Genomic DNA, 19,429 nt, shown 5'->3' with positions numbered 1-19,429 from the left:
CTGCATTTTAAAACTTGAACTCTTTCCCTTCATCTCCACAGAGTAGCTGCACAGATGCCCAGTGTTCATTATGAATTTCCCAATGGCTACAACTGTGATTTTGGGGCAGAGAGACTGAGAATTCCAGAAGGCTTGTTTGATCCATCCAATGTCAAGGTACTTCACTGAGAAGGGAAGTGGAAGAAACTCGTCTTTGTGAAGTGTCTCAAAGTGAATTTAATGAGTTTAGTTTGGAGATGCAGTGCAGAAACAGGCCTGCGGCCGACCGAGTCGATGCTGACCAGCGATCCCCGCACACGTACACCATCCCACACGCACGTACACACAGGACAATTTACAATTATACCAAGCCAATTAACAATAACCCTAACCTGTACATCTTTGGAGGGAGAAAACCGGAGATCCTGGAGAAAACCCACGCAGGTCACGAGGAGAACGTACAAACTCCATACAGACATGCATACATAGTAAGGATCGAACCCGGGTCTCTGGTGCTGTAAGGCAGCAACTCTGCCGCTGTGTCACTGCAGCCCTAATACTATAAGACAAATATTTTATTGAAAGGATTTAGTTCTCACTATTTCAGTTTTAGCTTGGAGGTGAAAAAAATGCAAACTGAAATAGAAATATTGAGAACTAAATTTGTGAGGGGAGATTGCATGACTTGCTATAGAAACTTCATATACATATAACATATAACATATAACAACTACAGCATGGAAACAGGCCTGTCCGGCCCTACCAGTCCACGCCGACCATTCTCCCTGACCTAGTCTCATCTACCTGCACTCAGACCATAACCCTCTAATCCCCTCCTATCCATATACCTATCCAATTTACTCTTAAATAATAAAATCGAGCCAGCCTCCATCACTTCCACCGGAAGCCCATTCCATACAGCCACCACCCTCTGAGTAAAGAAGTTACCCCTCATGTTACCCCTAAACTTTTGTCCCTCAATTCTGAAGCTATGTCCCCTTGTTGGAATCTTCCCCACTCTCAAAGGGAAAAGCCTACCCACGTCAACTCTGTCCGTCCCTCTCAAAATTTAAAAAACCTCTATCAAGTCCCCCCTCAACCTTCTACGCTCCAAAGAATAAAGACCCAACCTGTTCAACCTCTCTCTGTAGCCCAAGTGCTGAAACCCAGGCAACATTCTAGTAAATCTCCTCTGTACCCTCTCCATTTTGTCGACATCCTTCCTATAATTTGGCGACCAGAACTGCACACCATACTCCAGATTCGGCCTCACCAATGCCCTGTACAATTTTAACATTACATCCCAACTTCTATACTCGATGCTCTGATTTATAAAGGCAAGCATACCAAACGCCTTCTTCACCACCCTATCCACATGAGATTCCACCTTCAGGGAACAATGCACAGTTATTCCCAGATCCCTCTGTTCCATTGCATTCCTCAATTCCCTACCATTTACCCTGTACGTCCTATTTTGATTTGTCCTACCAAAATGCAGCACCTCACACTTATCAGCATTAAACTCCATCTGCCATCTTTCAGCCCACCCTTCCAAAAGGCCCAAGTCTCTCTGTAGACTTTGAAACTCTACTTCATTATTAACTACACCACCTATCTTAGTATCATCTGCATATTTACTAATCCAATTTGCCACACCATCATCCAGATCATTAATGTAAATGACAAACAACAGTGGACCCAACACAGATCCCTGGGGCACTCCACTAGACACTGGCCTCCAACCTGACACAATTGTCAACCATTACCCTCTGGTATCTCCCATTCAGCCATTGTTGAATCCATCTTGCAACCTCACTATTAATACCCAACGATTTAACCTTCTTAATCAACCTTCCATGTGGAACCTTGTCAAATGCCTTACTGAAGTCCATATAGACAACATCCACAGCCTTGCCCGTATCAATTTCCCTGGTAACCTCTTCAAAAAATTCAAGAAGATTAGTCAAACATGACCTTCCAGGCACAAATCCATGTTGACTGTTTCTAATCAGGCCTTGTTTATCCAAATAATTATATATATTGTCCCTAAGTATCTTTTCCATTAATTTTCCCACCACAGACGTCTAACTAATAGGTCTATAATTGCTAGGTTTATACGATGCATAAGAAAAAAAGTTCATAACTCAGGAGCAGAATTAGGCCATTTGGCCCATCGAGTCTATCATGGTTGATCTATCTTTCCCCCTCAACCCTATCCTCCTTGATGAGTAGATGCCTTCTCCCCATAACCCGTGACACCCGTACTGTGATCAGGCAACTGATTCATCCTACCACAACTAGAGAGCAGTCCTAAAACTACTATCTAGCTCATTGGCGACCCTTAGACTATGTTTGATCAGACTTTACTGGCTTTACCTTGCACTAAATGTTATTCCCTTATGTATCTATAGACTGTAAATGGCTCGATTGTCATGTATTGTCTTTCCGCTAACTGGATAGCACGCAATAAAAGCTTTTCACTGTACCTCTGTACACGTGTCAATGAACTTAACTAATCAAAAATCTATCAATCTCCACCTTAAAAATACCCAATAAAGTGACCAGAAATAATCGTGGATGTATTGCCACATCACATCTCGTAACTCTCCAAAGCAATTCATTCCCCTTAACTTTTTATCCTCAGGATTGCGATTACTGTCATGGATATTTAAACAGCAGCCAATTTCTAAATACCTGAAGCCCCCACCGCACAATTTAACATAAATGTGCATCTGATTCCATTTCAATATTCTCGTGACTTTGTCTTGCTCCTTGGCTGTGCTTCTACTTTTGCCTTTTAGTTCCAAAAGATGGAGGTGGTGGAAGTGAAATGGAGAAGGAAATTGAAATGCAGTGATTAATGAGTGGTTTAATTGCAGCATTAGATATCTAAAAAAAACGATTTTGGGTCATCGACGAGATGTAGATCCTGAGCCATTAGTTATTAATTATAATCTCTAACTCTGCTAACATGATGATTCAATTGATACATCAGGTATGGAACTCCATTGTAGACCATGTTATATCCCTAGTCTTTATAATGTTACATTGTCTTCAGCAGTGACAAATGAAAAAAGGACAAGAGCCCATAGGGGTGGCACAGTGGTACAACCGGTAAAGCTGCCACCTCACAGCACCAGATGCTCGGGTCCGATCTTGACATCTGGCACTCTACGTGCAGAGTTTGCACGTTTTCCCTGAGACTGCGTGGGTTTCCCTTGGATGCTCCGGTTTCCTCCCACTACCCCAAAGATGTGTGGTTTTGTAGGTTAATTGACTTCTGTAAAGTTGCCCCTGGTATGTAGGGAGTGGATGAGAAAGTGGGACAACGTAGAACTAGTGTGAGCAGATGATTGATTGTCAGCGTGGCCTCAATGGGCTGAGGTTCCTGTTTCTATGCAGTATCTTCAATCATTCGATCAATTCTCATGGATCTTAGCCAATGCTATTGAAAATATTGTGTATTTATCACAGTATCTATTCTGGTTGATGATCCTACCGAAATCGTGTGAAAGTAACTTTTGCCTTTATATGAAAATGATGAGTTCAGATGAACCATCAATTTTGCACTCTACTCCTTACCATCAATTTTGCACTCTACTCCTTACCATCAATGGGTACATTTCTTCCAAATTATATGGACTTGCAAAAATCTCATCTGCTTTTGTGTTGCCAATTTTATTGTGCATATTTTCTTTTGTTTTATTCCTCTTGTTCAACCTCTGCATTCAGCAGTTCCTTCACTTGGGGCAACCAACACCTTTACCTCCCCCAACTCCCAAATATTTGACGTTGCAAAGAGATTTTAGGATCATGACAAATTCCACAATGTTTGCAAGCTAGAATAAATTATGAGGAATACACTAAGGTGCTGAAGGAACTCAGCGGGCCAGGCAGCATCTGTGGAGAGAATGGATAAGTGGTGTTTTGGGTCAGGACTATTCTTCAGACTGATAGAGATTGGAGAGAAGAAAGCAGGGGGGAGAACAGATGGGGCAGTACAAAGCCTGGCAAGTGATAGGTGGATGCAGGTGAGTGGGGTGGGTGGTTTGATTACAGGCAGTCTGAAGATGGGTCCAGACCCGAAATATCACCTGTCCATTTTCCTCTACAGATGCGCTGCCTGACCTGCAGAGTTACTCCAGCACTTTGCGTTTTTGCTCAATATTCCCGTAGATCCTTGTGTGTGCATAATGAGGAGCTGTTTTCTACATTTCAACATTAATTTGTGATTTCAGGGTTTATCTGGTAACACCATGCTGGGTGTCAGCCATGTGGTGACTACAAGTGTTGGAATGTGTGACATCGATATTAGACCGGTGAGTGCTTTACAACAGCATTGACACAAGCTTTTGTTATAAACCATTAATGAAATGTGAATGTTGTAAACCGGACAAATAAACTGCTGACTAGAAACATTCCCACAGTTTATTTGCAAGGGAAAAGTAAAAAATACTCTCTTAAGATTCTCAAATATTTTCTTATTTTCATCAAGTTATTGACGAAACATTTTCGCCTTTGATGAGCTTAACATTGGTGGTGATTTTTAGAGTGTTCTAATTATTCTGGACCAATTCAGATATTCTTTGAGTAATCATGTCAAAAGTTCCTCGACCAAAAACAACTTTTCTAATAATGTTTTATTTTCTCAGAGTGCAATGTATGTGAATAGCTAAGTATTTCATAGTTAAGATGAGGGCCAGGAGCAGTATCTTCCTGTAGTGTGGGAAGGTGGAGACAAATATAGTGGCATTTAAGAAGCTTTTAGATAGGCATATGGATAATATCAAAAACAGGCTGGTAAGTGATTACATTTATTCGTTCGGATTTTAGCCATTGTATGTACAATGTGGAACGTGCATTTTTAGTGGAATATGGAAAAGTAAATTCTTAACCAACGTGTAAGTGGTGTTTTGGACCTTTTTAAGGGATTATATGGCAGTGTGATTGCGGTGGGTGGAAATACATTAATACAGAGTTTTACCGACCGCTTGAACAGAGAGCTCTCCCAGAAGACGCCACCTGTGAGTACCTGCTGTGCATAATTTCTATGAAGTAATATTTTTCTTTAGCCGTTACTTTTTCTCGGGTCTATGAGATTTTGAAGGAACTCTGACACAGACATTCTAAATGTAGTGTAAAGAGTAGCAATATTTCATTTTGTAGATTATTCAGTCCATGCTAAGCAAATGTGCCGGACTGTAGGTTTACTATGGTCTTTTGCACCAGAATTTGGTGTGATGTAGAAAAGCATTTCAGTGCAGCACCCTCGGCAGAATCTGAGACCTGGATGTATAAATGTTTCTGCAACCCATCACAGAAACTGAGACATTATAGTCTATCTAGGATTGTTTAAAAACATAAATTCCAAGTTAACACTTTCTCAAGTTCTGGCACATGTTAAAGATCTACTGATCTCAGGACTCTGGGTCAGTTTGCAGCAATCTGGGAATTAATGGTGTTTTAGTTTTGGAGAAAACATCATCTTTGTATATTAGATTTTGTAATGACTTCAAGATGAAAATTGTGATATTTAACTACTCAGCAGGACAGGCAGCATCGCTGGAGATGTTATGAGAATGAAATGCTTTCGATTTAGGAATAACAAGTAAACACCACAGTTGCACAATTACAGATACTTTGATCTAAAACTCATTTTTTTCTGGGAAGTCTGAAGAAGAGTCCTGAAATGTAACATATCCCTGTAATCCAGTGATGCCTGTTTGCCTGACATCCTGCATTACTCCAGCACTGCCTTTTTTAGTATAGGGGCATCTGCAGTTCCTTGTTTGACTTTTTGCATTTGTCTTGCCAAATTATGGAAAGGGTTCATCGTTAATTTACATTGTCCAATACCATTTCCCCCAGAATGGTTCATCTACTGCCCGTTTTCTTTTTCATGGAAAATCAGGGCATAATGTTTGGGTGTGGCTCTCGCCAAGAAGCAGACCCCCCCAACCTGTCCGAATTTGCCTGAAAGTTTCCGCTTTCTTATTTCATTTCCGCCATTCCGCTTTCACCTCACATTTTTCTGCAAAACACGTGCCCCGCCGCTGGCCTCGCCGCTGTACTCGCCTCACGCTGCTGGCCCCGCCCCGTCGCTGGCCCCGCCTCGCTGCTGCACTCGCCCCGTCGCTGGCCCCGCCTCGCATCACGCCGCTGGCCCGGCCTTGCCCCACCTCGCCCCGTTGCAGGCCTCGCTGCGCAGCGCAAGGCCCATTGATGTTGAGGGGATTGGGTGCAGGGAAATGGGGGAGGGCGGGAGTGGGTGGGGGAGGGGGGTAGTCGGGAGTGGTGGGAAAGCGGTAGTTGGGGGGAAAGGGTGGAGGGGAGTAGAGGGGGGAGTCGGGAGGGGGGGTGGGGGTAATGGGAGGGGGGGGACATGGATTGTTGTGATTTGCTGTTGAAGACCACTGGAGCAAGTATGTCTTCAATGAAGTTAGGTATGTACATTTTTAAATGAAACTCTTTCTTCATAACTTAGTCATACATTTTGTGAAAGGAAAAAGCAAAATAGAGAAAACAAAACCAAACAATTTTTTCTTTGTGTTGTAAAAAGTATTTCTGTTCAATAACCTTTCCATAAATAGCAGAATATACTCATGATAGATCTGACATTGTACATGTAGTCCATGAACTACAGACTGTTGGAAATAAGTCGTATTTCACACATGAATGTAGCGCAACGCGTGCGTGCATTTGGCGTGCATACATTTTTTGCTGAAAAGTTGCATTACGCGCCATATGAATTTTGATGTGAAATTCTGAATTTTGGACATCAAAATTCTAAATTTGTAATCAAATGTTGGGAGGTCTGCAAGAAGGCACTGGCGATATTAAGTGTTCCTACTTCATGTGCTCTTATTTACCTGTATGATATTTATAAAATATTTCTGATTTCTGCTTGTGATTTTTCATGATTTAACCTTCCTATAAAACCTGAGCTGATTGATATTTTCAGAGTATGCGTTTGAAGTTAATGGCGAACAACACCACAGTGGAACGCAGGTTTAGCTCATGGATTGGTGGCTCAATTCTAGCCTCTTTGGTGAGTATTCTTCCGTTCTTTCAAACATTGCATCTGTCTTTACCATAATTTAAACACATGAGCTTATTATTTATTCAATCGCCTTATTAAACACTCTTTCTTCCATCTTGGTATTTGCTATTTCAAAGGTGTTTGTAAAGTAGAATCCATTTTAGCTGAGTGACTTCTAAATGTTTTGCTGGAAATATAATTCCATGTGCCTTCGCAGATACGAGTGTTGCAAGCCATGTAGACAGGATTCTCTCACCATTTGGGCAGAAGGGTGTGAATTGATAGTTCATTCAAGATTTGTCATTTGAAATTGAACTGTGAGCCAGTTCATATGTAATGATCCCATTGCAGTCTTTATTTATATCTGCTGATTGATTGTCTGACCTAATTTTGCATAAACAAACTGTTGCATTTACCAATTTTCAAAGCACTTGCATGGTTGTAACTTTCCAGTGAAAGCACTGGTGAAATGCTAAACTGGTTACTCAGTATTGTTTCAATAACCCATTAGGGGTAGTTACTCAGCTGCTTGAAGTTCTAATGTTTATTGTACGGGATAATTCTATAAATTATCCTTGTGGCTCAAATTTAATTCTAGTGTATTTTCTGTGGGCAAGTTATTTGTATGAACTAGAATTGTTTGCCTTTTGGCCAAAAGCCGCATATAAAATTATAAAATCATGAGAATAGATCGGGTAGACGCGCAGAGTCTTTTCCCCAGAGTAGGGGAATCGAGGACCAGAGGACATAGGTTCAAGGTGAAGGGGAAAAGATTTAATAGGAATCCGAGAGGTAACTTTTTCACACAGAGGAGGGTGGTAGGTGTATGGAACAAGCTGCCAGAGGAGGTAGTTGAGGCTGGGACTATCCCATCGTTTAAGAAACAGTTGGACAGGTACATAGAACAGGTTTGAAGGGTTATGGACCAAGTGGGACTAGGGTTAGCTGGGACATTGTTGGCGGGTTGGGCCGAAGGGCCTGTTTCCACACTATCACTATAAAATATTTTGGAAACCTCTATCCTCCTGTATTCTAAGAATGGAGTCCCAGCCTACTCAACCTCTACCTATGGCTCAGACCCTCAAGTCCTGGCAACATCCTCAATCTTCTATAGACAATTTCCAGCATGAAAATGCTGGAACATCCTGCATTTAGACTTCTACCACCTTCCTCTATTTGATTTACTCTCCGTATCATTTTACATTGAGCTTATGCTCATCATTTGTCTTTCCATCATTCTGGGTATTTATTTACTTGCTGCACTGTGCAAAGTAATGAATGGATTTAGATGCAACAGCCCATTATTTCCATTTAATGATGCTTGGCTCTGATTTTATTTTTAAAGGGTACTTTCCAGCAGATGTGGATCTCTAAGCAAGAATATGAAGAAGGAGGGAAACAATGTGTTGAACGAAAGTGTCCTTAAAACTTAACGCAATTAGGTGTGCAGACATTACCTTTGCCTGATTTTGTTCTCCCAAGTAGGATTCTCAGGAACACAGCGTTTAAACCTTCTGTACAAATTTTTTCAGCCTTTGTAAAGTGGCTAGATATTAATGTATATTTTAAGTTTTTTTTTAAACAGTTCAATTTATAGACCAACCAGGTCCCCAAAAACAAAGATGCTGAATTTTAAACTGTTTCAACTTATGCTGTTTTTGATACAAATCATGCTTTGTTCAAGTAGCACCAGATATTTCACTATTTTTGTAACAGGTTAGATCTTGTGCCTTTTACTGAATCTATTGTTTACCTGAAGTTAAACCAGAAAGAAAACCAGAAACCAGAAAGGAATTAACTGAACAATAATCCTTAATTATCTGTAAATGTCATTGCAACTATGTTTTCTGAACAAAATTTAATGTATAATTTACAATGCAGTTTTAAAACCAGCAATAAACTGTCTGTGCCCCACTTATTTTCATATTTACATGTTGTAAACTTAATTCTATGCGGCAGAAGCTTGCGAGATTTTTTTCTTTTGCGCCAATTCTTTCTTCTTTGCACGGTTCTTTATGCGAAGGTAATTCTCAACACGACGCCTAATATAAATAAAATGTGGTCAGTTTGTGATTTTCCTCAGTTTTTCTGCGAGAGCATTATGTATCGAATTACTAGTCACAACCGTTGGTGAACCATTGGCCAGACCCACTGTCTCCTGGACAAAGGGTTTTGCCGGATAGAAGCAAGTCTCCTGGCAGTGCCATGTGTTACTTTGGAAGCAGACAATGGTTAGGCTGCGTAAATTTCACCCCACCCCCAAATTCGGTCAGAGTGCAAGACTGATTAGAGTGGAATTTTAGCTGCAGATACCAACCAATTTTATTTTTGCAGTGAGCTTTTCAGGTTTATCCTTTCAGTCTTTAACTTTTCACTTGAATTTCTGCTAAGTTAAAGCTTGAGAGCATTGCTCTGTTTTATCGGTTCATCAATGATAGGAACAGAATTAGGCCATTCGGCCCATCAAGTTTACTACTTTGCCATTCAATCATGGCTGATCTATCTGTCCCTCTTAATCCCATTCATAGAAACATAGAAAATAGGTGCAGGAGTAGGCCATTCGGCCCTTCGAGCCTGCACCGCCATTCAATATGATCATGGCTGATCATCCAGCTCAGTAGCCTGTACCTGCCTTCTCTCCATACCCTCTGATCCCTTTAGCTAAAAGGGCCACATCTAACTCCCTCTTAAATATAGCCAATGAACTGGCCTCAACTACCTTCTGTGGCAGAGAATTCCACAGACTCACCACTCTCTGTGTGAAGAAATGTTTTCTCATCTCAGTCCTAAAAGACTTCCCCCTTATCCTTAAGCTGTGACCCCTGGTTCTGGACTCCCCCAACATCGGGAACAATCTTCCCGCATCTAGCCTCTCCAACCCCTTAAGAATTTTATATGTTTCTATAAGATCCCCCCTCAGTCTTCTAAATTCCAGCGAGTACAAGCCCAGTCTATCCAGTCTTTCCTCATATGAAAGTCCCGCCATCCCAGGGATCAATCTGGTGAACCTTCTCTGTACTCCCTCTAAGGCAAGAACGTCTTTCCTCAGGTTAGGAGACCAAAACTGCACACACTACTCCAGGTGCAGTCTCACCAAGGCCCTGTACAACTGCAGCAGAACCTCCCTGCTCCTAAACTCAAATCCTCTTGCTATGAATGCCAACATACCATTCGCTTTCTTCACTGCCTTCTCCCCATAACTCCTGACACCCTTACTAATTAACAGTGTTACTTTTTAATCAATTTTAGAAATCATTTACATAGAAAATAGGTGCAGGAGGAGGCCATTTGGCCCTTCGAGCCAGCACCGCCATTCATTGTGAGTACAATCAGTAACCCGTGCCTGCCTTCTCCCCGTAACCCTTGATTCCACTAGCCCCTTGAGCTCTATTTAACTCCCTTTTAAATTCATCCAGTGAATTGGCCTCCACTGCCTCCTGAGGCAGAGAATTCCACAAATTCACAACTCTGGGTGAAAAAGTTTTTTCTCACCAGTTTTAAATGGCCTCCCCTTTATTCTTAGACTGTGGCCCCTGGTTCTGGACTCCCCCAACATTGGTAACATTTTTCTGCATTTAGCTTGTCCAGTCTTTTTATAATTGTATACATCTCTATAAGATCCCCTCTCATCCTTCCAAACTCCAGTGAATACAAGCCTGCAATGCCGATACTTGAAGACTGACTTTAGCTGCAAATTTGACTTGCCGCTCGGCACCACCTTTGGCCCAGCGAGTCCACACCGACCCCTTCATATTAACAATATCCTACACTAGGGACAATTTTTGCATGTATACCAAACCATTTAACCTAAAGACCTGTACGTCAGGAGGAAACTGAAGTTCTCTTAGAAAACTCCTTTGGGCGGCACAGTGGTAGAGTTGCTGCCTTACAGCGAATGGCTCGGTCGCGGGGCCTTCCATCGCCCGGCTTGGCCGCGAGACGTTTCAGCGCCCGGTGCGACTCGGCCGCGGGGACTTCCATCCCCCTGCGGGGACTGTGCGGGTCGGTCGGGGACGAGCTGTCTGTCCGTGGGCGTGGGGAAGAGAGTGGAAGTTTTGTTGCCTCCATCACAGTGAGGGGGTGTTTGGAGTCACTGTGATGGACGTTTGTGTTGGGGTCATGTGTCTTGTGTTCTTTTTTGTGTGTGACTGCTATGTGGTTTCGTTCGGTACCTTGGTACCGAATGACAAATAAAGCTCTGTTGAACTGTTGAATGCAGCGCCGGAGACCCAGGTTCGATCCTGACTACGGGCGCCGCCTGTACGGAGTTTGTACGTTCTCCCCGTGACCTGCGTGGGTTTTCTCAGAGATCTTCGGTTTCCTCACACACTCCAAAGGCATACAGGTATGTAAGTAAATTGGTGCGTGGCAATTGTAAACATTGTCCCTAGTGGGTATAGGATAGTGTTAATGTGCGGGAACCGCTGGTCGGTGCAGACCCGGTGGGCCGAAAGGGCCTGTTTCCGTGCTGTATCTCTACACTAAACTCCTGGGAGAACGTACAAACTCCATACAGACAGCACCCATAGTCAGGATAGAACCCAGATCACTGGTGCTGTAAGGCAGCAACTCTACCGCTGCATGGAAACATGGCAACAGTTTTAGCTGCTGAGGCCAAGGAGGTGTGGTCAGTCGTCAAGTGTCGGCATTGCAGGCTTGTGTATTCCACAGCACTAACCCACATTTCAAATCTTTAGGTGCAAAATGGAATGCAAAAAGCTACACAAGTGGGAACAATGATATTCCATAAGAATATGACGTGTAGAATTGATAATACCAAAACTTTTTAAAAATGCTAAACAATAAGCAGATCAATTTACCTCACAAAAACGTCCACAAATGGAGGTGAGTAGAACCGTTTCATTCTGTATACTTTGTTTAGGTACCAAGGAATTGGCCATTCCTTAAATTTATACCTAGATAAAAGAATATGAAATTAGTAGGGGGAAGACGACTATCACTGTTCTGAATCAGAAAGCTTAACATTACAATAGTACAGGCAGTATTCATTGGCCTCAAACTCCAATCTCCCAAAATAAACTAAAATCAATACCGTATACCAGAACAATGCAGGAAACTTGCAATAGAAAGGGGAAGAGTTTCAGGTCAAGACCCCATGATCAGAATTGGGAAGGGAAAGGTGTAGCATATGCAACAAATAACAAAGAAAAGTTTTAAAAAGATATTTCTAACCAATAGGTCTGTCCAAAGAGGTTTCTTCTCCAAGCACCAGGCCGGCCTTTCTCCTGCCCGGTCTGCAGCAGTCTCAGTGCATCTTCACGTTCTTGAACAACTGAGTCAATTCTAGCCATTGACCGTTCCACCTAAAACATTAATAGATGGAGCTGACCAGACATCTTGGCATGGACATCACCCAATATGTAGTCCAGTGCTATCTTTGATCGGACTTTACTGGATTTTATCTTGCACTAAACGTTATTCACGTTACTCCCTTTATCATGTATCTGTACACTGCGGATGGCTCAATTGTAATCATGTGAATGGTGGTGCTGGCTCGAATGGCCGAATGGCAGACTCCTGCACCTATTGTCTATTGTATTGTCTTTCCGCTGACTAGTTAGCATGCAACAAAGGCTTTTCATTACATCGGTACGCGTGACAATAAACTAAAGGCACTGATTGCAAATATCATTAATTATTGTAGTTGATGATCCATGGGACCAGTGTACACATCTAAAAGCTGAAATGCCATCATCGTACCTGCCTCGACTGCCACCCTGGCAGCGAGTTCCAGACACCTACCACCCTCTGTAAAAGAAACAACCTTGCACATCTCTCTTAAACTTTGCCCCTCTCACCTGAAGTTATGCCCTCTAGTCTTTGACATTTTCACTCTGGGGAGAAAGGTTCTGACTGGCTATCTTGTCTATGCGTCAGAGACACGTTAGAGGCAGGAAACATGTTCCCAATGTAGGGGGAGTCCAGAACAAGGGGCCACAGATTAAGAATAAGGGGTAGGCCATTTAGAACTGAGATGAGGAAAAACCTTTTCAGTCAGAGTTGTGAATCTGTGGAATTCTCTGCCTCAGAAGGCAGTGGAGGCCAATTCTCTGAATGCATTCAAGAGAGAGCTAGATAGAGCTCTTAAGGACAGCGGAGTCAGGGGGTATGGGGAGAAAGCAGGAACGGGGTACTGATTGAGAATGATCAGCCATGATCACATTGAATGGCGGTGCTGGCTCGAAGGGCCGAATGGCCTACTCCTGCACCTATTGTCTATTGCGTCATAATATTATACTTTTCTGTCAGGTCTCCCCTCTGCCTCTGATGCTCCAGGGAAAACAATCCAGGTTTGTCCAACCTCTCCTTATAGCTAATAACCAATACCTGACAGTTTGTGTTAAACTCCGTTATTCTGTTTTCCAGCCTTGTGATACACATGATTACTAATTGTCCCCACTGGCACCTTTTTTTGTGTATAATGAAAAGCTCAGCAACTATAGTGAACTCCATCACATCTCTAACAAAACACAGCAAAAGAACCCTCAAAATCATTCCTTTTTTGTTGTGTAAAAAAAACACTGAATAGGATAAGTAAACTCTCCCCAACACACCTTAAATAAAAACACACCAAAAGAGCCTCGGAATTTACTGCTTACTTTCTTTAAGCGCTCTGGACTCGGCATTTGCAATCGTTGTCTCTTCGCTTCTTGTTCTATTGTCAAGAGCATGTTATTTTCTTTGACAAGGACGTACCTGGACCAAGAAAGTAGTTGGTGTCACAACGAATTAAAGAAGTGAAAATGGAGATATACTCTAACACAGTGCGCTGGAACATCGTCACACAACGCACGAGGTGTTTCCACAAAGGGAAATTATTGCATCAGAAATTCCAGCACGCGACTGAAGTACCACAAATGTTTACCAGAGTTTATGTAAATCCTCATTGCTCTTTACTCTTAGCTGTTTCGCTGTCCAGGGTGCACCTCAAAAGCAAAGTCAAAAGAAACGTATATTAATTTTAAAAAATAAAATGTTCAGAGGTCTGGCTGAGTCCACAACTCAGTCTATTTAGTTTAGTTTAGAGATACAGCGCGGAAACTGGAAACAGGCCCTTCGGCCCACTGGGACCGCGCCGACCATCGATCCCCGCATATTAACACAATCCTACACCCACTAGAGACAACATTTCTGTAGGAAAAAACCCGCAGATGCTGGGGGGAGGGGCAACAGTGTTGTTTCAGGAAGGATGTGGAGGCTTTGAAAAGGGTGCAGAGGAGGTTTAGCAGAATGAAGCTTAGATTGGGGGGGGGGGGGATTAGCCATGAGGGGGTATTAGCAATAGGGGAGGGTATTAGCCATAGGGGGGTATCAGCAATAGTGGGTATTAGAATTTATAGGGGCAGTTCTACCACTGCACCATAGAGAGCATCCTAACACATGGCATCCCTGTGTGGTATCTCAGCTGCACGGAGGCAGAGAGGAAAGCTCTTCAGCGGGTAGTCCATAGAGCTCAGAGGACCATCGGAACACAGCTCCCAGCCTTGGAGGGCATCTACAACACACGATGCCTCAGAAAAGCCACCAGCATCCACAAAGACTCCTCACACCCCTACAACAGTCTGTTCGAACTTCTAACATCGGGCAGACGATACAAGGCCTTCTACGCCCGCACCTCCAGACTCAGGAACAGCTTCATCCCCAGGGCCATAGCTGCTATGAACCGGTCCTGCTGAGCCGGATGGTCACATCGCACAGTGAACCGGCACAGATCTACTTGCACTTTATTCTGTTTTAAAACTGTTACAATTTGTTTCATTGGGTTGTTTAAATTAATACTGACTAGATAATTAATTTATTGCATCGTATGGGAGGCGCATTCCCAATCTCCTTGTACCCCTGTACAATGACAAAGATATATTGTATTGTATTGTTAACTGGCCTCTGTAAATTGTTCCCAGTGTGTAGGAATGCAAGAGCGTAAGAATGATCGCTAGTCGGCATGGACTTGGTGGGACGAAGGGCCTGTTTCTATGCTGTATTGCTAAAACTAAAATACTGAAACAAGCGAACAGGGTGAACATTGGCGCTGTGTACGGTTTAGCACAGCAAAAGGCAAGCTCCAATTTCTAAACAACTGTCCCTTTTCTCCAAAGTAAAATGTTAAATAGAAACAACCGGCAATTTCTAATTAAATATCATTAAAATATTTATCATGTAGCTGTGTTCAAATGCAAGACTTCAGGATTCCACGAGATACTCACCTGATTTTACAGTCGGTTCTCCCCAGTTGTTTGGATCGTCAAAGAACTCTTCTACGCCTCTGCAGGAATGAGTAGCGTGTAACCCTCTGCACTGTTGCCACGACGCTGTCCAATTTTCTGTGCCCAGCCCAGTTTTCTGAAGCTGTGTTGAGATTACCCTTTAATAAACATTTAAACAAGTTAAAGAAATAACTTTCAGTTTGCAACAATGCTTTCAAGAATGTAAGACACAATGAACTGCAGATGCTGGTTTACAAAAGAGAGAGACACAAATGGCTGGATTTGCAGCAGATAACCGACATCCCTGGAGAATGTGGACAGGCGACGTATCAGGTCGGGACCCTTCGTCAGACTGATTGTGGTGGAGGATGAGGTGGGCAGGAAGCTGGCAGAGAAGTGGAGGTGGAACAAGTCGTGGCAAGTGATAGGTGGATACAGGTGAGGAAGGGTTCGATTGGCAAAATGGACAAAGGTCAAAGATGAAAAGACAATAAATGCGAGATATGGCAAGAAATGTGAAGCCAGATGAAGGATATCTTGCCGAGACAGCGTGAAGTGGAGATGGAGTCAATGAAAGGAAGGTTGCTTTGTGTGATGGCCTGTGCTGTGTCCACAATTATAGACAATAGACAATAGGTGCAGGAGTAGGCCATTCAGCCCTTCGAGCCAGCACCGCCATTCAATGCGATCATGGCTGATCACTCTCAATCAGTACCCCGTTCCTGCCTTCTCCCCATACCCCCTCACTCCGCTATCCTTAAGAGCTCTATCCAGCTCTCTCTTGAAAGCATCCAACGAACTGGCCTCCACTGCCTTCTGAGGCAGAGAATTCCACACCTTCACCACTCTCTGACTGAAAAAGTTCTTCCTCATCTCCGTTCTAAATGGCCTACCCCTTATTCTTAAACTGTGGCCCCTTGTTCTGGACTCCCCCAACATTGGGAACATGTTTCCTGCCTCTAATGTGTCCAATCCCCTAATTATCTTATATGTTTCAATAAGATCCCCCCTCATCCTTCTAAATTCCAGTGTATACAAGCCCAATCGCTCCAGCCTTTCAACATACGACAGTCCCGCCATTCCGGGAATTAACCTAGTGAACCTACGCCGCACGCCCTCCATAGCAAGAATATCCTTCCTCAAATTTGGAGACCAAAACTGCACACAGTACTCCAGGTGCGGTCTCACCAGGGCCCGGTACAACTGTAGAAGGACCTCTTTGCTCCTATACTCAACTCCTCTTGTTACGAAGGCCAACATTCCATTGGCTTTCTTCACTGCCTGCTATACCTGCATGCTTCCTTTCATTGACTGATGCACTAGGACACCCAGATCTCGTTGAACTCCCCCTCCTCCTAACTTGACACCATTCAGATAATAATCTGCCTTTCTATTCTTACTTCCAAAGTGAATAACCTCACACTTATCTACATTAAACTGCATCTGCCATGTATTCGCCCACTCACACAACCTGTCCAAGTCACCCTGCAGCCTTATTGCATCTTCCTCACAATTCACACTACCCCCCAGCTTAGTATCACTGCAATTTCTTGCGGTCTTGGATTGAACTGTTCCCAAACCACGTTGTGACGCATCCTGATAAAATGCTTTCTATGGTGCATCTGTAGAAGTTGGTGAGAGTTGTTGGGGACGTGCCAAACTTCCTAAACCTTCTAAGTAAGTAGAGGCGTTGGTGACCTTTCTTGGTCATTGCTTCAGGTACAGGTACAGACATATAGGTTTATAGGTTGTTATAAACCCACCCCCTTCCCCTTCCCAGTTCTCCCACTAGCCTTCCCGTCTCCGACTACATCCTATCTTTGTTCCGCCCCCTCTCTTGAAGTCTCAACCCGAAACGTCACCCATTCCTTCTCTCCCGAGATGCTGCCTGACTCGCTGAGTTACTCTAGCATTTTGTGTCTACCTTCGATTTAAACCAGCATTGGCAGTTTTTTTTCCGACTAGGTTTATAGGTTCATTGGCTTTGGTAAAATTGTGAATTGTCCCTAGTGTGTGCAGGATAGTGTTAGCGTGCGGCAATCGCTGGTCGGCAAGGACTCGGTGGGCCAAAGAGCCTGTTTCCACGCTGTATCTCTAAAGTCTAAATTCACTGTGTGTCTATTCCCCCCCCCCCCCCCCCCCCCCCACACGGTATCCACCCATCACTCCCCAGGCTTTGTCCTGCCTCAAACTCTCTGCTAGCCTTCTCCCCCCAGCTCCATCAGTCTGAACACAAAAAGCTGGAGTAACTCAGCCGGTCAGGCCACGTCTCTGGAGAGAAGGAATAGATGGAATAGATAGAGAAGGATTTGGGTAGAGGAGGAAAGAGGTCCTTCTGCAGTTGTACAGGGCCCTGGTGAAACCACATCTGGAGTATTGTGTACAGTTTTGGTCTCCGAATTTGAGGAAGGACGTCCTTGCTATTGAGGCAGCGCAGCATAGGTTCACCAGATTAATCCCCGGGATGGCGGGACTGTCATATGAGGAAAGATTGGAAAGACTGGGCTTGTATTCACTGGAATTTAGAAGGATGAGAGGGGATCTTGTAGAAACATATAAAATTATAAAAGGACTGGACAAGCTAGATGCAGGAAAAATGTTCCCAATGTTGGGGGAATCCAGAACCATGGGCCACAGTCTAAGAATAAAGGGAGGCCATTTAAATCAGAGGAGAAAAAACGTTTTCACCCAGAGAGTTGTGAATCTGTGGAATTCTCTGCCACAGAAGGCAGTGGAGGCCAATTCACTGGATGAATTTAAAAGAGAGTGAGATAGAGCTCTAGGGGCTAGTGGAATCAAGGGATATGGGGAGAAGGCAGGCACTGATTGTGGATGATCAGCTATGATCACAATGAACGGCAGTGCTGGCTCGAGGAGCCGAATTGCCTCCTCCTGCACCTATTCTATGTTTCTATGAATAGGAGGAATTCAGGCCCACGGGTTGAGGGGGCTGGGTCTCTATTCCTTAGAGTGCAGAAAGATGGGTGGTGATCTTATAGAAGTGTAGGAAAATAACCGCAGATGCTGGTTCAATTGTGAATGGCGGTGCTGGCTCGAAGGGCCGAATGTCCTCCTCCTGCACCTATTGTCCCTCGCCTCGTCTGAAGAAGGGTCTCGACCCCAAAAGTCACCCATTCCTTCTCTCCTGAGATGCTGCCTGACCCGCTGAGTTACTCCGGCATTTTGTGTCTACACCTGGTGATCGTATAGAGGTGTATAAGATCATAAAAGAGGAATAGATGCACACAGAGACTCTCGCCCAGAGTAGGGGAATCGAGGACCAGGCAGAGGACACGGGTTCAAGGTGAAGAGAGGGGATAAAGGTTTAATAAGATTTATTCACAAAATGCTGGAGTAACTCAGCGGGTCAGGCAGCATCTCGGGAGAGAAGGAATGGGTGACGTTTCGGGTCGAGACCCTTCTTCAGACTGATGTCAGCGGGGTGGGACAAAGGAAGGATATAGGTGGAGACAGGAAGATAGAGGGAGATCTGGGAAGGAGGAGGGGAAGAGAGGGACAGAGGAGCTATCTGAAGTTGGAGAAGTCGATGTTCATACCACCGGGCCGCAAACTGCCCAGGGGAAATATGAGGTGCTGTTCCTCCAATTTCCAGCGGGCCTCACTATGGCACTGGAGGAGGCCCATGACAGAAAGGTCAGACTGGGAATGGGAGGGGGAGTTAAAGTGCTCGGCCACCGGGAGATCAGTTGCGTAAATCAGGTTTAATAAGATACTGAGGGGTAACTATTCCACACAGAGGGTGGTGAGTGTATGGAACGAGCTGCCAGAGGAGGTAGTTGAGGCTGGGACTACCCCATTGTTTGTGAAACAGTTAGACAGGTACATGGACAGGACAGGTTAGGAGGGATATGGACCAAACGCGGGCAGGTGGGGCTAGTGTAGATGGTGTGGGCCGAAGGGCCTGTTTCCACACTGTATCCACATCTCCACACAGACGCTGCCCGGCCCCGCCATGCTGTCCCGGCCGGGGAGCGGGTACTCACAGCCCGGCCCGGGAACTCCTGGCCGCCGCCGCCGCCATCCGCCGGCACCAGCCCGCCGCCCGCGCCGCCATCTTGTCCCCTCTCCCCGGCAACAGGCCGCTCATTGGCCCACTCTGCCTACCCTCCCTCGGTAACAGGCCGCTCATTGGCCGCACTGTCCTCCCTCCCCTGGCAAAAAGGCC

The 19,429-nt window shown here is 44.3% G+C and overlaps 2 protein-coding genes across 2 annotated transcripts in view; one reads left to right on the top strand and one right to left on the bottom strand.

Moving 5' to 3' along the window:
• The window catches only part of actl6a (actin-like 6A), a 20,563-nt gene extending 11,497 nt beyond the window's left edge, over positions 1-9,066 (top strand). Inside the window, exons 10-14 of the mRNA XM_078410928.1 lie at positions 42-156; positions 4,218-4,298; positions 4,908-5,003; positions 6,941-7,027; positions 8,364-9,066. Coding sequence (XP_078267054.1) covers positions 42-156; positions 4,218-4,298; positions 4,908-5,003; positions 6,941-7,027; positions 8,364-8,444 — 460 coding nt within the window. The 3' untranslated portion in view covers positions 8,445-9,066. The remainder of the gene's footprint in view (positions 1-41; positions 157-4,217; positions 4,299-4,907; positions 5,004-6,940; positions 7,028-8,363) is intronic.
• Positions 8,363-19,338, bottom strand: mrpl47 (mitochondrial ribosomal protein L47). The gene is made up of 7 exons (XM_078410929.1): positions 19,248-19,338; positions 15,244-15,401; positions 13,905-13,965; positions 13,639-13,735; positions 12,212-12,342; positions 11,839-11,934; positions 8,363-9,060 (listed from the first exon to the last, which is right to left on the bottom strand). Exons 1-7 carry the CDS (start codon positions 19,316-19,318, stop codon positions 8,967-8,969), a joined length of 708 nt encoding a protein of 235 aa, XP_078267055.1. The 5' UTR covers positions 19,319-19,338; the 3' UTR covers positions 8,363-8,966.
• Between the last annotated feature and the right edge of the window lie 91 nt (positions 19,339-19,429).

Source organism: Rhinoraja longicauda, chromosome 13 (assembly GCF_053455715.1).
Source record: "Rhinoraja longicauda isolate Sanriku21f chromosome 13, sRhiLon1.1, whole genome shotgun sequence".
NCBI classification, from domain to species: domain Eukaryota; kingdom Metazoa; phylum Chordata; class Chondrichthyes; order Rajiformes; family Arhynchobatidae; genus Rhinoraja; species Rhinoraja longicauda.
Note: the sequence above shows the minus strand (reverse complement) of the source record. Positions and strands in the feature narration are given on the sequence as shown.

Excerpts from the sequence above, each read along its gene's own strand:
- mrpl47 (XM_078410929.1), bottom strand. The coding sequence starts at position 19,318 with ATGGCGGCGCGGGCGGCGGGCTGGTGCCGGCGGATGGCGGCGGCGGCG. Across the intron at positions 15,402-19,247 it reads AGGAGTTCCCGGGCCGGGCT|GGTAATCTCAACACAGCTTC; the intron begins GTGAGTACCCGC and ends TGTTTATTAAAG. Across the intron at positions 11,935-12,211 it reads CTCTTTGGACAGACCTATTG|GTATAAATTTAAGGAATGGC; the intron begins GTTAGAAATATC and ends TCTTTTATCTAG.